The sequence below is a fragment of the Panthera tigris genome, chromosome X (genome assembly GCF_018350195.1).
Source record: "Panthera tigris isolate Pti1 chromosome X, P.tigris_Pti1_mat1.1, whole genome shotgun sequence".
NCBI classification, from domain to species: domain Eukaryota; kingdom Metazoa; phylum Chordata; class Mammalia; order Carnivora; family Felidae; genus Panthera; species Panthera tigris.
In genome coordinates this window covers 125,658,872-125,674,007 of record NC_056677.1, presented here as the reverse complement: position 1 = coordinate 125,674,007, position 15,136 = coordinate 125,658,872, and the positions used below count along the sequence as shown (strand labels likewise).

At 60.9% G+C, this 15,136-nt stretch overlaps 1 protein-coding gene across 2 annotated transcripts in view; it reads left to right on the top strand.

Annotated features, from left to right (window-relative positions):
• Positions 1–13,332, top strand: part of PDZD4 (PDZ domain containing 4) — a 30,840-nt gene extending 17,508 nt beyond the window's left edge. Inside the window, exons 2-8 of one of the 2 annotated variants that reach the window (XM_042974439.1) lie at positions 7,697–7,950; positions 8,890–8,980; positions 9,493–9,591; positions 10,582–10,644; positions 11,117–11,218; positions 11,496–11,606; positions 11,770–13,332. In XM_042974439.1, the coding sequence (XP_042830373.1) occupies positions 7,697–7,950; positions 8,890–8,980; positions 9,493–9,591; positions 10,582–10,644; positions 11,117–11,218; positions 11,496–11,606; positions 11,770–13,290 (2,241 nt within the window). In that variant the 3' untranslated portion in view covers positions 13,291–13,332. The remainder of the gene's footprint in view (positions 1–7,696; positions 7,951–8,889; positions 8,981–9,492; positions 9,592–10,581; positions 10,645–11,116; positions 11,219–11,495; positions 11,607–11,769) is intronic. The other variant, XM_042974440.1, reaches the window with a different exon arrangement.
• Positions 13,333–15,136: the final 1,804 nt, after the last annotated feature.

Sequence of the window (15,136 nt, the reverse complement as noted above, 5' to 3'; positions counted from 1 at the left end):
AGCCCGATGCGGGGCTCTAACTCACAAACCATCAGATTGTGACCTAAGCCGAAGTCGGACGCTCAACCGACTGAGCCACCCAGGCACCCCCCGCCCCTAGTTAGCCTCTTGAGGCTAACTGGCCAGCCCCGTGGTCAGGCCCAGCTGTCTTCCGGAGCCCATTTCCCAGTGGCCCCTGCAGTGGGCGTGGGGCCCTCTTGGCCACTTCGTCTAGGGGGTGGGTGGCTGTGATCCATCCCCCCCACATGGGCCCACAGCCCAAGGGCCCCCCGGGGCCTCCTTCACTCCCTCTGGGACTCCAGGCACCTGGAAGCCGCCTCTTCCTTTTGTGGGACACCCAGGCAGGGCAATGAAGGCAGTAGAGGGACAAAGGAGTGTCTCCTGAGCCTCGTCGGATCGGGTGTGGATGTGGAGTGTGATGTAACTTCATTACCACCACTCTCCTTTAATCGGCACCCAAGGGGCTGGAGCCTGGAGGCTGCAGTCCCGGCTCGGGCTGCCCAGGAGCCAGGAGCACAAACCAGAGCCTGCCACCGAGTCTGGAGCCATGGGGAAACTGAGGAAAGCTCGGAACATATCACAGGCCACATTGTTTCTGTATGTATTCTCTCTGATTATAAAGGTGATGTTCATCGGAGAAAGTACTATAAAAAACAAAAGAGAGAAGAAGAACCCCCTGTAAATCCATCTCCAAGATACAACCACTGCTAACGCTTTTCTATTTTTGTGAATTTCCTGATAGTCTGTAAAGAAAGTATTGTGTAACGTTGAACCCATTCGCACATACGCACGTACGAGTAAACACTCAGCCAGCCACCTGTCCCTCCCTGCCTCTGTCCGAGCTGGGCTGCCTCCTACTCACTGAGACCCTTGCTCCCAGAATTGGGGTCACACTGCCTTAAGCAGATCTTTTTGCTTAATATTGTGTCGTGAGAATTTTCCAGCCACATTCTTTTTTTTTTTTTTTTTTAAGTTTATAAGCATTTTTTTCCCCAAAAACAGTATAGGCATGTTCTATACAGTTTGGGAAAAGGGGGAAAAAATCTCAGATTTCCCTCGCACAGTGTTTTTATATATTCTTTCTCAGCCTTTGTCCATAAACAGATATTTTATAAGATAGGCCTCAGAGTTCCCATGTCATTTTATATCTTTTTTTGAGAAACAGGCTTGCTGTTGGCAGACTGCGGTAGGGCAGCCGTATGCTTCAGTGAGGTCGACACTTCATACCAAAGATCGTTGCCACTAAAACGAATTTTGGCACCTCAATAAGTTCAGTATAGAATGACCTCAGGGCCCGGCAGTTGCACTCCTAGGCATGCACCCCAAAGATCCGAAAACAGGGACTCAGACGAAAAGTCGCACACAGGGGTGCACGGCAGCACTGTCTGCACTGGCCCCAAAGTGGAAACAACCCAGTGTCTACTGACGGATGAACGGGCCAGCGAAATGTGGTCCCTGCGTTTGGGGGACTAGTAGGGAATATTCAGCCGTAGACAGAATGGAGTGCCGATGCCTCCCGCAGCTTCGCGGGAACCTATAAACCGTGCTAAGGACATTGTTCAGTTGCATTTATGTGTGGACAGAAAAGAGAGCGGTAGGGGCTGGGGTGAACGTGGAGACAAGGGGCAGGGGGTCACCTTCCGGGGGGATGAAAATGTGCCAGAACGAGATACAGGCTGTGGTTGCAGAAAAATGTGAATGAGCTAAGTGCCACTGAAGTGTATACCTAAAAACTTGTTTTAGTTTATTTAGTTTTGAGAGACAGAGAGAGAGAGAGAGAGAGAGAGAGAGAGAGCAGGAGAGGGGCACAGAGAGAGAGGGAGAGAGAGAATCCCCAGCAGGCTCCACACTGTCAGCTCAGAGCCCGATGTGGGACTCGCACTCAGGAACTGTGAGATCATGACCTCAGCCAAAGTCAAGAGTTGGACGCTTAACCGACTGACTGCCCCCCGCCCAGGCACCTCTGAAGTGCACCCTTTAAATGGTAAAAATGGTAAATGTTATGTTAGGTATATTTTACAGGAACACAAAAGACTATGCTGCTCTGCACAGCCTTGTAATTCACGTGCTGTTATTATCATTTAGGATCTACTACTTAGAGATGATTTATTGGATCAAAGGGGAAATGATGAACATTTTCAAGATTCTTTAGAGTTATTAACAAATTTCTCCAGAAAGTTTCCCCTTTTAACAGCGGGTGAGATTCAGACAGAGTGTGTGACTGGGCGACAGGGTCAGCCAGGATGAGGGACCCCTTAGTGCCGTGGGGTCTGCGAGGGGCCACTGCCCTTGGGACCTGTGGAGCCGGGGCTTGCCAGGTGCTTTGGTGTCTGGGGACCCAGGGCAGCGAGTGCTCTCCCAGTGTGTAAACGGGAACTGGGCCACGTGCCAGGAGAGTGTGAGGGCCGCCTGGGCCACATTAGAGCAACGGGGCGTGCCTCCAAGGCTTCGATCCCCTCTCCCCACCGTGGAAGTGGAGTGACTTCCAGCTCAGCCTTGGGTTGGAGCGGCAGGTCTCTGGCCAACCCGCCTGGGCCCATCTCGGCAGCGGGGACCGGCTCCGTGTGTGCGGCGTCCTCAAGCAGGGAGCACCGAGTCGCTCTCCGGAGGGGCAGTGCTTGACGATCCGCTGGCTTTGCGAGCGCACCGTGACACCAGCAGGATTGGCAGTCGGGGGGCCGTTGAGGTGGGCTTCGGGCGTGTGTGGGTGTTGCAAGACGAAGTGGATTTCTTCTGGATTGTTCCAAAGGCGGGAGGTTTGTACTTGATGAAAGCAGCATCTTCTAATAGAGTTTCTGACAACGAGCGTGGCCAGCAAGCACCACTCTCCCCGGATCGGAAGTGACATCGCCAGTGTGATCCTAATTGTGGATTCCCTCTGGATAGAAGGCTCCCTGGCCTGGTGGGAGAGACAGACGTAGAAGCAGAGCTGAGGGCCACCTCGGAGGCTCGGGTGGGGCCCCTCGGGGCCTGGCTTCCCCTCCGAGCTGTGGATGAGGACGTCTCGCCTGCCCGTGGGGAGTCGAGTCACAGGCCTGTCAGGCCACGTCCACATGCTGGGTCTCCTCTTTGTCCCGGGGTGTTCGTTGGGCCTTTCGTGGCGCCCTCAGCATGTGTCTGCTTGCCAGCGAGTGTGACTCTTCGGCCAGGGATGGATGCACCTGGCACCCGTCCTTGCCTGGCTGTGGGTGACAGGAGGGGGCCAGGCAGTGATGAGCGGCTAACAGGGGGGAGGAAAGAAGGATGTGCGAGGCAGGGGACGGAGGAGACCGAATGATAGAGGCTCACCCAGCTTAAGCAGGGACATGGGGGGGGGGAGGAAGGGGAGGAGGAGACCCTCTGGAAGGAGAAGGGGATTCAACACAGGGTCAAAACCCGCCCCCCTACCACCGAGCACTAGCGCCCACCCACACGCGCCACCCACTCCCACTCCCCGCCCACAAAGGCCACCCTCACGCACGCTCTACCCACACCCCTATGCCCGTTCCCACCCACCCACACTCACATGCCCCCAGCCCTCACCCCTGCCACCCTCGTGGGCACCTACCTCCCACGTCCCCCCCAACCGCTGCTTGTATAGAGAGGACGGGCTTTCTTCCACGGTGGCCTGAGATGCCCCGGCGCTGGGCCCCCGCTTCCTCTGCTTCCCACCCGACGCGCTTGTGCGAGCACTCTGATCACAGCCTGGCACAGTCGCCCTTCGGCAAACCGGAGCCGCTCTCTATTCCTGCTTTGTGGCTGTTCGCAGTAACAGCCGTCAGGCCACCCAGCCCAGAAAGCTCCATGGCCCCAAGCCCCCCAGTGTCGCCCTCCAAGTAGGCGATGGCATCGTGAGCTGCCCAGCGGGCCTCCCTGCCCCCGGCTGCCCCTCCACACGCAACCGTTTTGAAATATTTCTCAAGGACGGAAAAGCATACAGCCGTCCGACCTCGCCTCTGGCCTGTTGGCCTCAGCGTCTCTCCCCTAAAAAGGCAGGTCCGAAGCCGCCTGCGCACACCCATCCCTGACCCCATTCTATTCCTTCCCTTGTGGACAGATTTGGGTTTGTCATCCTGATGCCCGTTTTCTCCTACTGATACCCTTAATGAGCACAAGTGTTTCCATACGCCACACGCACGAGCGAGCCCGATTCTTCGATCGATCCTACCCACGGCACATCCTTGGGCTGTTTCCCCGCATTGGCCATTGTGACGCGATGCTGCTGACACCCCAGCGGCCAGAAGGGGCATCTTCCCAAATGCTTATGGCTTGCTTCGGGCTCCCTCTTCCGCGAGTGTTGGTTTTCCTGTTGAGTTGTTTGCATTTTCTTATTGTTTTGTTGGAAATCTTCTGTGTTTTGTTGGAAATCTCCTTACAGAAGATAGGATAGTCCTTTATCGGTTCTATGCTTGTAAGGATCTTCTCACAGCCCATCTTCTCTTTTCACCGTGCTTATGTCCTTTGTTCAAATTTGTGTCTTTTCCATTCTTGCTTGTCTGTTTTGTAATCTTAAGAATCGCTTTTCTGTTGCAACATCATTGACATTGGTCTCTCGCCTCCAAGGTAGGCGATTTTGCTTTGTCCATTTAGGACTTTGATCCATTTTGGATCGCCTGTCGGGGGCTTGGAGTGTGGGCAGCAGGGGAGGAGCGGGAGTGGGTCCCGGGTGTCTCCGTGGGGACAGTCTCTGGCGTGTGTGCACGTTTGTGTGTGACCCGAGGAGGGGAATCTGAGGGCAAGCCGGCCTGGTTTCGGACAATGTTGAGGCTGGTGTGCACGACTTTAACTCGAGATGGCAGGACGAGGGCAGGGCTCGAGGCAGGACGAGAAGAGGTCTTAACACAACACTGGGTCCTCACTGTGTGCCTGCCCCCGAGATACTCTGCCCATCCCCCACACTTCCGTAGCCCGCCAGTGGCTCTCACCCCCTGTGGGAGGGGTCATTTCTTACTTGTCACCGGCTGTCTCTGCCCCACTTACCTTCATTGGCTTGGGGGGCCCACCCTGCGTGAGGAAGGGGAAAGAGAGGAGGCTGAAGGAACACGCGGGTCAAAGGGAAGGCTTCTGGGCTGCCCAGGTGTCACTCTGATGACTCATGACCCATCTCTGCGGGCGCCCATCCTCCTCGTGACATCCCAGCCCACCCCGTATTCCCCTCCCCACTGTCTGGGCCCAGTTTCCATAGCAACGCTGCAGCCGGAAGACCAACAGATTCCAGGGAGAAAGACATTCCTGCATTTCTCAGTGTCACCTGAGCATCCTGTTGCACACTTGTGGCTCTGCGCCAGGAGTTCCAGGGAGACACCTACCCCTTGGAGATCCCGAGGACAGCCCAGCCCTGTTGCATTTTAGGGAAGCACTTGACTTAAGGGCGCTGGGGCGCTGGGAAGCGTCCGAAACAAAAAGCCCCACTTTGGAGCGGTTGCTAATTTCTGTGGTGCAAGTACTCCCATCACGGCCACCAGCGTGATGTCACTGAACACGGAAAGAGATGCAGGTCCCACGCCATTATATAGGATGTCCTCTTTCCAGACACGCGACGCATTAGGAACCCTGAGAGTGCAAACAGGAAAGGGTAGGGAAGATCATGAGACAGTCGTGAGCTTGGAGTACTGGCTGCCTCTGCTTGTAATATAATTCATTCCGTTGTAAGATTAGTCCATCAAAATGGCGATAAGGGCTGTGTTTAACAAGGGGCTTGCAAATTTCCCGGCAGCTTCACAGTCAGTTCTGCTAAGGGCTCCAGGGCCGTTCCTGCCATCCCTGTGTCTACAGGCTTTCCCAGACGGCCCTTTCCTCGCCTTTCCAATGCACCCCTGCAGCGGGCCTCTCCCCTGCGCGCTCAGCCGCCCTGCCTTGACCCTGCAGCCTCTAGGGCTGTACCTGCCACATTCGCGCACTTACCATTAGTTGCAAACCAATACCTTCTTGGCTGGTTTTTGTTTTCTTCTTTATGATTTTCTGTGTTTTTCGAATGCTCTGCAATGAACCTTTGTTTCTTTGATGATTAGACCCGACTGATTAAAAAAATCTTTTCTGACTATGGAGAGTTTGGGGAGAGGGAGATCTAAATACTGAGATTATTATCTACAAGGACATAATCAAGCAGCAGATAGGTAATTATTTGGGCTCCATGGCTCAGAGGAGCCACTGGTTGGCCAGGGGGCCCTAGGACTCCCTGTGCTTCCTAAGACGGCCTTCTTGGAATGACAGCCAGGGCTCGATCTGTTACGCGGCAGCCAGAAGACACGATTTTGCAGTTGGGTTGGGCATCTGTGTGAAGAACCCCATCCCCCTGAGACACCCAGGGACAGAGGTGGCACTGTGGGAATTCGGAGACTGGGACCTGTGCCCAAGTGCGGCCCCTCCCCCCTCTTCTTGCTGAACCTCTGTCCTTGCACGGGTGCTGGGTCCGTGGGCCCTGCACTCTCCGTGCTGCCTTCACTTCCCCTTGCAAACCAGCCTCCCCTCTCCTTTCTCCTGATGCGGGCCAGGTGCCCCTGCTCGGGGAGCCTTCCCTACCCCCTTCCTAGATGGGGTGTGGCAGGCCCTGTGCTTCCTTGGTAGCAAAGGTCTGCTTCAGTGGCGACCCGCTGGGTGTGGCCGTTTGCGGTACCCCCACTAGTGCGTGTGCTCCCTTCCGTGAGCTGCCGCTGCCATTTCCCCTCCTTCTGGAACTGCTTCCCGATCCTCACCCTCCGCCCCTCACTGGCCTCGTGGCACGTGTCCTGAACTCTGTCCGTGTCTGTTGGGGCCTCAGTCTACTTGCCTCCGCGCCAAGGAGCACATGGAGGTCACAGCGCGTGGTGCCGGGTTCGCAACCCCACCTTGGCCATCCCAGGGCCCAGCGCACCCAGGCTGCTGCAGAAATGAGCAGAAACAAGCGGCCAGGCTGGGGCCGGCCCTTTGCCCCCGGTTGCCTTGAGGGCACACCTTGCTCCGCCCAGCGGGGCCCAGAGAGCACTCCGCCCTCCGCCCACCACCCACCACCCACCACTGGGGGTCTCTTCCTGGGAGGCTGCAGCAGCCCAGCCTCCTTGAACACCGCCCCCAACTCTGACCACTACAGCCCCGTCTGGTTCATGACCTTGACTCACTCCCTCCCTTCTGCTCCCTCAGTTTCCTCATCTGCAAAATGGTGGTTGGGGTCAGGATTCCGGGGGAGACGCACATCAAGGCACCAGAAAAATGGTGATGGTCTTGTAAGGGTCACTTCCTTGGCACCTCCCTTAGGTTGCCTTGCAGTGTCAGGAGGGAGGCTCTGTGTGTCACCTTCTCTCTTCAGCAAGTCTGTCATTGCCTTGACGACAGAGATCCTGCCCTTCGTGTCTGCGTGCTCTTTCCAGCCCTCCGGCCTGAGCCCATTTATTGACTGACTTCCGTTGGGAGAGGAATCAAGGTCTTCCTCCAGCCTTGCTGTCAGATGAGCTTCTAGACACCAGCTCTGGCCTCAGTACTGCCCGAAGGAGTGAGGAGGACGGAGGAGTGGGTGGCTTCTGCTGGAGGAGGGCCAGGGCATGTTCCAGGGCGAGGGCAGAGCCCCCAGACCCAGTGCACGGTCGCCGGGGCTCCCCGAGCCCCGGACGGCACCGTGTAGGGCAGGGCGAAGGGGGCTCGCTTGGGAATGAGGGTGGAGAGCCCACCCGCCACCGGTGGCAGGTGGCGGAGAGCGGGGCGGGGCTCGCCGCGTGCTCACGGGGGCGTGTCTCTGCCGCAGGTGAACGGGAAGGAGCTCTCCAAGCTGTCTCAGGAGCAAACCCTGGAGGCCCTGCGCTCCTCCAAGGAGCCCCTAGTGATCCAGGTGCTGAGACGCAGCCCCCGCCTCCGGGGGGACAGCTCGTGCCATGACCTGCAGCTGGTGGACAGTGGCACTCAGACCGACATCACCTTTGAGCATATCATGGCGCTGGGCAAGCTGCGCCCGCCCACCCCGCCCATGGTCATCCTGGAGCCGTACGTCCTGTCTGAGCTGTGAGTCGCCCTCAGGAGGGCCCCGGGCCCTGCCTCCAGAGAGGGCACGCCACCCAGACGCTGCCTTGCCGCAGCTCTGGGCACGGCAGGGAGACCCCGACTGGCCTGTCCTCTCAGGCGGGAAGCAGGCTCCTTGGCCTCCAGAGCTGACCGTGGCATCCACGGGCTCAGAAATTTCGAGGCTTCTAGCCTCAGGCTGGACAACAGCCGGTGAAGGGACCAGGGGAGGCTGACATACAGGTTCCCTGTGGTAGCTACCGCGGGGCCAGGGGACTTTGCTGCCTCGGCCCTTCCTTCTTCCTCCTCTGTCCCCCTCTGCCGTCCATTGTCTTCTGCCTCTCAAGCCTCCCTCTCTGAATCTTCCACCATCCTGGTCTGTCCCATCCATCTCTTCGGCTTCTTTCTGGCCCGCTCAGAAGAAGGGCCTCTCGTCCAGGCCCGTGGCTCACTCCGCTAATCTAAACCCGGGCTGCAGGGAGGTAGTCCCGGGATCCCCTCCTCTACCGAGAGCGAGGCCCCTGGCCGCCAGCAGCCACGCTTAGCCTTGGGGCCAGGAGGGCTGCCCCTGGAGGTAGAGCGGGCCCTCCTGCCCTCCCCAGCAGTCCTCTGGGGCCTGGATAACTCCTGGGGGCGTTGCATGAGCGGGGCCAGTGCCAGGTGGGAGGGACACCTGTAGTTTGGAGAAGTTGGTACCCTGTCGGCCGGCGGGGGCTGGGCGACAGGGTGGGGCGGCGGGGGGGGGAGAGGTAGGCATGCCTGTGTCCTCAGTGCAGTCCCCTGCACACTCCTGTCCAAGAAGCATTCCCGGCCTTTGCATGGATGCATGTAGCTCAGAAGCAGGGGCTCCGTGCTGAGCGCGCTGGGACCGGCCAGCCTGGGGGCTGAGGCTAGGGCACGAGAAGACCAGACGGTTGGCCTGACCCCCCTTCTCCTGGGCAGCCCCCCCATCAGCCATGAGTATTATGACCCAGCGGAGTTCATGGAGGGCGGCCCACAGGAGGCAGACCGTATGGACGAGCTGGAGTATGAGGTGAGCCAGGCGGCCAGGCCAGGGCGGGGCCCACAGCCGGCTCCAGGGGCCAGCCCCGGGATGGCTGTCTGTAGCCCGGCTCAGGCCTGGCTCCTGTTGTCTGCAGGCGGCTGAGCCTTGTGGCCCTTGCCCACGCGCGACTGGTTACTCAGGCTCACGGGCCAGGTTGGGTCAGGTTGGACTGAGTCGGGGAGGGTACGGGAGAGGTCCCTCAGCCAGTCCGTGTCAGCGAGTGTGTGTCCCACGCATGTCCGTGTCCCGTGCGTCCCGTGTGTCTTGTGTGTGTCTCGGGCATTTCCCGGTAGGGTGGGCCGTGGCACACTCGCGCCCTGGGGATGGCAAGAGAGACCCTCTGAGTCGGAGGCTGGAAGCTTGGCTCAGGTGATGTGCCGCTGCTGGGGGTGGGGCTGGGCTGCGGGGCGGGGCTGCGGCTGCCGGCCCTGCAGCACGCCTCCGCGCTCACACGTTCTGGGGGCTTCCTTCCTCCGCGCCCCCCATTCCCCGCGTGGCAGGAGGTGGAGCTGTATAAGACCAGCCACCGAGACAAGCTAGGCCTGATGGTTTGCTACCGCACGGACGATGAGGAGGACCTGGGCATCTATGTTGGAGAGGTACGAAGGCGGGGCGCGGGAGTAGAGTGTTCTAGGAGGCGGTGGAGCCCCACGCCTCCTCCCTGTGTGCCAGGACATCAGGGCCAGACTCTGACGGTGTCCACCTGCACGGCACCAGCGGCGGGGGGAGGCACCGTGGTGGCGGGTGCTGACGCAGGGTCTGGTACGCGGAGAGTCCCCGCACCTACCCCTGTGGCCTGTCCGTGCCGCCCAGGGCACTGAGGCTGCACATAAAGAGCCGACCGCTGGGGATGGGGCCTACTTAGCATCACATAGGGCAGCTGATGGCTTCCGTGTGTGTGTGTGTGTGTGTGTGTGTGTGTGTGTGTGTGTGTGTTCATCCCGGCAGCCCTCCCCAGGAGGGGATGGGGACAGTGATGGGGACAGTGAGTGAGGCCGAAGTCCCAGCCAGGCTTTGTTCCCCTCCCACGCCCTGCAGCCAGCCTCTCCCGGTACTCACGGGATCCTTCTTCCCCAGCGGCCCCTGGCAGATGTCTGTGTGTCCGCAGGAGGGTGGATGGCTCCCCAGCTGCCCCCCACGTGCTGGTAGCGCTCTGATCAAGTCAGCCTCCGTATGACTGTCTGACTGTCCACCAAGCCCCAGGGCTGATATTTTGGTGTGGGTGTATGCAAGGGAAAGTGTCCGGCTGCCGCCATTTACCCAGCCAGTGACAGGTTTCCATGCAAAAAGAGTATACGAGTGCCAGCTGGGGGCATGGGCCTGGGCCTGGGGGTGGTGGCCAGGGGCTGGGAAGCTCTCGGCTGGCAAGTTCGCGGCTCGTGCTGGGGAGCGGTGACTAGCCCAAGACCCAGTTTTGTTCCTGCCTCCTGGAGCTTGGAAGCTTCTGGTCTGAGCTGCAGACGGAGCAAGCAAGGAGGAGGCTTCAGTTTGCTTTGGGGGTTTGGGGGTCCCCGAGGTGAGGCTGCCCCTTGCTACAAAGGGAACCTTAGCGAAGCGTGCCGGGCCACCGTGATGCATCTGCCTTGCAGGTGAATCCCAACAGCATCGCAGCCAAAGACGGCCGGATCCGCGAGGGCGACCGGATCGTCCAGGTGAGCAGGGCCGGCAGGCCTGACCGAGGCCTCGCTGCCCTGGCCGCCCAGCTACCGGTCCTCGGCCAGCCCCAGCTCTCTCCGGCTGTGCCTGAAACCAGGGCTGGGTCTCCTCCCTCTCCTGTACTGCTGCCCCTGGTGGCTCCCGTGTGCTCATGGGATCTGCTGGCATCGAGGAGGGCCTGTGCCACTCTGGCACCTAGTCAGCCTCTCCGTCCATCCTGCAGGCATGAGCACCACCCCCCCCCCCCACGCCACATTGTCCTCGGGGCACAAGTGCTCTTGCACGGGCCGGGCTGTCCTGGTCCTGAGCACCTTGCAGCCAGTTTCCATCCTGTCGGAGCTCCAGAGCCTTTCCTGGCTCACGGTGCTCTGCCTGGAGCTCCCTGTGAGGGCATCCGAGCAGTTCGGCCGGGGCCCGTGCCACAGCCAGCCCTGGCATTCTTGTTGACGGTCCCTTGGCTTGTCACAGATAAATGGCGTGGACGTCCAGAACCGGGAAGAGGCGGTGGCCATTCTGAGCCAGGAGGAGAACACCAACATCTCGCTGCTGGTGGCCCGGCCTGAGAGCCAGGTGTGTGTGCCCGGTGGGATACTGTGGGACCCCTGGCATCGGGCTTCTGCCTTGGAAGCTGCTGATCTGTGACAAGGGCAAAGATATGCCAGCGGCCCGGCCCCGCTGGAGGGTGGGTAGTGTCTTTGGGGCGCGTCTGCCCTTCCGGCCTCGGATGGCTGAGTGTTCACCTTCACTGAGACCAGGAGGCTGGGTGTGAGGCCTAGAGGCCGCTGCGGGGGGCGGTGTCTGGGGAGGTCCTTAAAGCAGAGGGGACAGCACGGGCCTGTCTCTGCAGCTGGCAAAGCGGTGGAAGGACAGTGACCGGGATGACTTTCTGGATGACTTTGGCTCTGAGCATGAGGGGGAGCTGCGCGCACGGAAGCTGAAACCCCCCCCTGCCCAGCAGGTGAGGAAGGAGGCCAGAGGCGGGTCGTCGCGGGGAGGGCAGATGGGAGGCCGGGGCGGGGGGGGGGGGGGGGGGAAGGGCTGGACCCAAAGGCCCTTCCGACCCTCCGACCCTCCGGCCTCCGCGGGCCGCACGCTGAGTGGGGCTCGTCTCTCTGCCCCAGCTTGGCAACGACGAGGAGAAAGGGGTCCCCGATGTGGGCACGGGCCTGAGCAACAGCCAGGAGCTGGACAGTGGGGTGGGCCGCACCGACGAGAGCACCCGCACCGAGGAGAGCTCCGAGCACGACCTGCTGGGCGACGAGCCCGCCAGCGCCGCCGACACCCCCGGGGCCCTGCGCAAGAGCCGCGACCTGCACTTCAGCATGGACTCCCTGCTGGCCGAGGGGGCGGCGCTGGGCGGGGGCGACCTCCCGGGCCTCACGGAGGAGGAGTACGAGCGCTACCGCGAGCTGCTGGAGATCAAGGGCCACCTGGAGAACGGCAACCAGCTGGGCCTCCTCTTCCCCAGGGCGTCCGGCGGCGGCAACAGCGCCCTGGATGTGAACCGCAACGAGAGCCTGGGCCACGAGATGGCCATGCTCGAGGAGGAGCTGCGACACCTGGAGTTCAAGTGCCGCAACATCCTGCGGGCGCAGAAGATGCAGCAGCTGCGCGAGCGCTGCATGAAGGCCTGGCTGCTGGAGGAGGAGGGTCTCTACGACCTGGGGGCCGGCGAGCCCAAGAAGCACGAGCTGTCGGACATCTCCGAGCTGCCAGAGAAGTCGGACAAGGACAGCACCAGCGCCTACAACACCGGGGAGAGCTGCCGCAGCACCCCGCTGCTCGCAGAGCCCCTGCCGGAGAGCCCCCTGCGGCGGGCCGCCGCCGGCAACTCCAACTTGAACCGGACCCCTCCCGGCCCCGCCGGCCCCGCCCACCCCAAGGCAGCCCCCCCGCAGGGGAGCCCCGCCAAGTTCCGATCTCTCTCCCGGGATCCCGAGCTGGGCCGGAGACCGCACTCGGAGGAGCGAGTCCGCCGGAGCCCCAAGCCGGGCGTGACCCTGGAGCGCGTGGGCCCCGAAGGCAGCCCTTACCTCTCGCGGCGCCACCGCGGCCAGGGCCAAGAGAGCGAGCACTACCACAGCTGTGTGCAGCTGGCCCCGCCGCGCGGCCTGGAAGAGCTGGGCCACGGGCCCCTCACTCTGGCCGGCGGCCCCCGGGTGGGCGGGGCAGCGGCGGCCACCGAAGCCCCCCGCATGGAGTGGAAGGTCAAGGTGCGCAGCGATGGGACCCGCTATGTGGCCAAGCGGCCGGTGCGCGATCGCCTCCTCAAAGCCCGGGCCCTGAAGATCCGGGAGGAGCGCAGCGGCATGACCACCGACGACGATGCGGTGAGCGAGATGAAGATGGGCCGCTACTGGAGCAAGGAGGAGCGGAAGCAGCACCTGATCCGGGCCCGGGAGCAGCGGAAGCGGCGCGAGTTCATGATGCAGAGCCGGCTGGAGTGCCTGCGGGAGCAGCAGAACGGCGACAGCAAGGCCGAGCTCAACATCATTGCCTTGAGCCACCGCAAAACCATGAAGAAGCGGAACAAGAAGATCCTGGACAACTGGATCACCATCCAGGAGATGCTGGCCCATGGCACTCGCTCCGCCGACGGCAAGCGGGTCTACAACCCTCTGCTCTCCGTCACCACTGTCTGAGCCCCGCTGTGCTCCGGGGCAGGCCTTCTGCCCCCCCCGCCCCCCCAGGTCCAGGGAGCCTCCCAAGACCCTGTCCCCTGCTCTCCCTTAGAATCTAGTGTGTGTCTGTGTGTACGCACGGCGTGTGTGCACCTGTCTTTGTGTGTGTGCACAGGACCTTGTTGCCAGAGAGAAGCCCCTGAGGAGGAGGGACGCCTCTCTCCACCGGCTACTTCCTGCTCCAAGCACAGCGGCAACGTCGCCAGCTGGCACGGGGGACACCCTTTCCGCTGTGTGCCGGCCACGTGTGCCTAACGCGAGCGCAGGCACACGCACACGCACACGCAGTCCCCTCTCCGGAGCTCTCGGCCTGGGTACTTGGGGACGGGAAAGGACTGAAAAGGAGAGACGAAGAGGACTGTCCTAAGCACAAGAGAATGCCTGGCTGTGAAGCTGAGCACGGCCTCGCCCCCTGCCGGGAGACTTGGTTATTTGTAGACAAAGGCACCCCTGAGTTTTGTGGTTTTTCTCCCTTTCTGTGCTTGCCGGTTGTTGTTTTTCTGTTTTGTGGACTTGCCCTGGGGGATGGCGGCTCCTTCAGGCGGCCTGACAAAGCGGACCCCCAGTGATGGCTGGGAAGGAGGTGGGGGGGGGGGGAAGGAAGAGAGGGAGGGCTGGGGCAGGGGGAGGGAAGGGTCGGGGGGGGAAAAAGAAGGGGAGAAGGGGAAGCAGCTTTCTTGGTGGTCTCCGCCGTGAGGTGTGGGGATGGGCAGCCTTCGATGTGGCCTGCGAGGCCCACTCCGGAGCCCACGTCCTTCCCCGATGACCGAGGGAGAGCCAAGACGGAAGTAGCAGTGGAAGAACTCAGTGACAAGACCCGTGCTGACCTTAGGGAGCTGCCGCACCCAAGAGGGACGGGCCGGCCAGCCGGGTTGCCTGGGGAGAAGACGCTCCCCAAGTGTGGACCCGGCCCAGGCCTCGGGGCCATCCCGGCTCAGAGAGCCTCAGACCGGAGGCACACAGGCTGCCTGCCCCTGCCCCCCCATTGGCATTGGGAGAATAAAGTAAGCTGCCTTTTTGAGGTGACTCCTGGTCTGTGTTCATTCTCGTTGGGCCAGGAGACGGGAAGAAGGTTTTGGGGGGCGGGCACGGGCAAGGTATGGGTCGATTGAAAGCTATGCTCTGTGCCTTCTCGGTGTCACTGAGGAACGGCGAGGTCTTCTGAAGTCCGTCGTGTACTCTGGGAGCACACACAACAGTCACCTGAATTATTTCAGAAGTGTGACGTGGTCACAGGGATGGTGCCCAGATGCAGGAAGGATGGCAGAGGACTGGCTTAGCGCCGGTGGCAGGCCTGCCTCCGGCATGTGGGTGAGGCTCGGCATGTGGGTGAGGCCGGCACTAGGTGGTCTAGCGGAACCCTTGAGAAGTGGGCTCCACCCTCCCCCCCCCCAGCTCAGGAAGCACTCTAGAAGAGGGAAGGAGCTGGGAAGCTCTTTTTGAAGTATATTTATTTTGAGAGAGAGAGCGCACGCAAGTGGGGAAAGGGCAGAGAGAGGGAATCCCAAGGCTCCACACCATCAGCACAGAACCTGATGCAGGGTTCGAACTTACAAACTGTGAGATCAAGACCTAAGCCAAAACCAAGAGTCGGATGCTTCACCAACCGAGTCCCCCAGGCGTCCCAGAGCTGGGAAGTTCTAGAAGGCACAAACTCCTCTCCTTATTTGGGGACCCCCACGGGGCCTAGTACAGAGCTTGCTGAGTAAAGGTCTTTTGGCCACATGGGTGAACATCTGGGTGGTCAGAGGCCCCTTCCATGTTGGGAACTCCCAGAGGGGCAGCCAGATGTTTGAGGTTCCGTTCA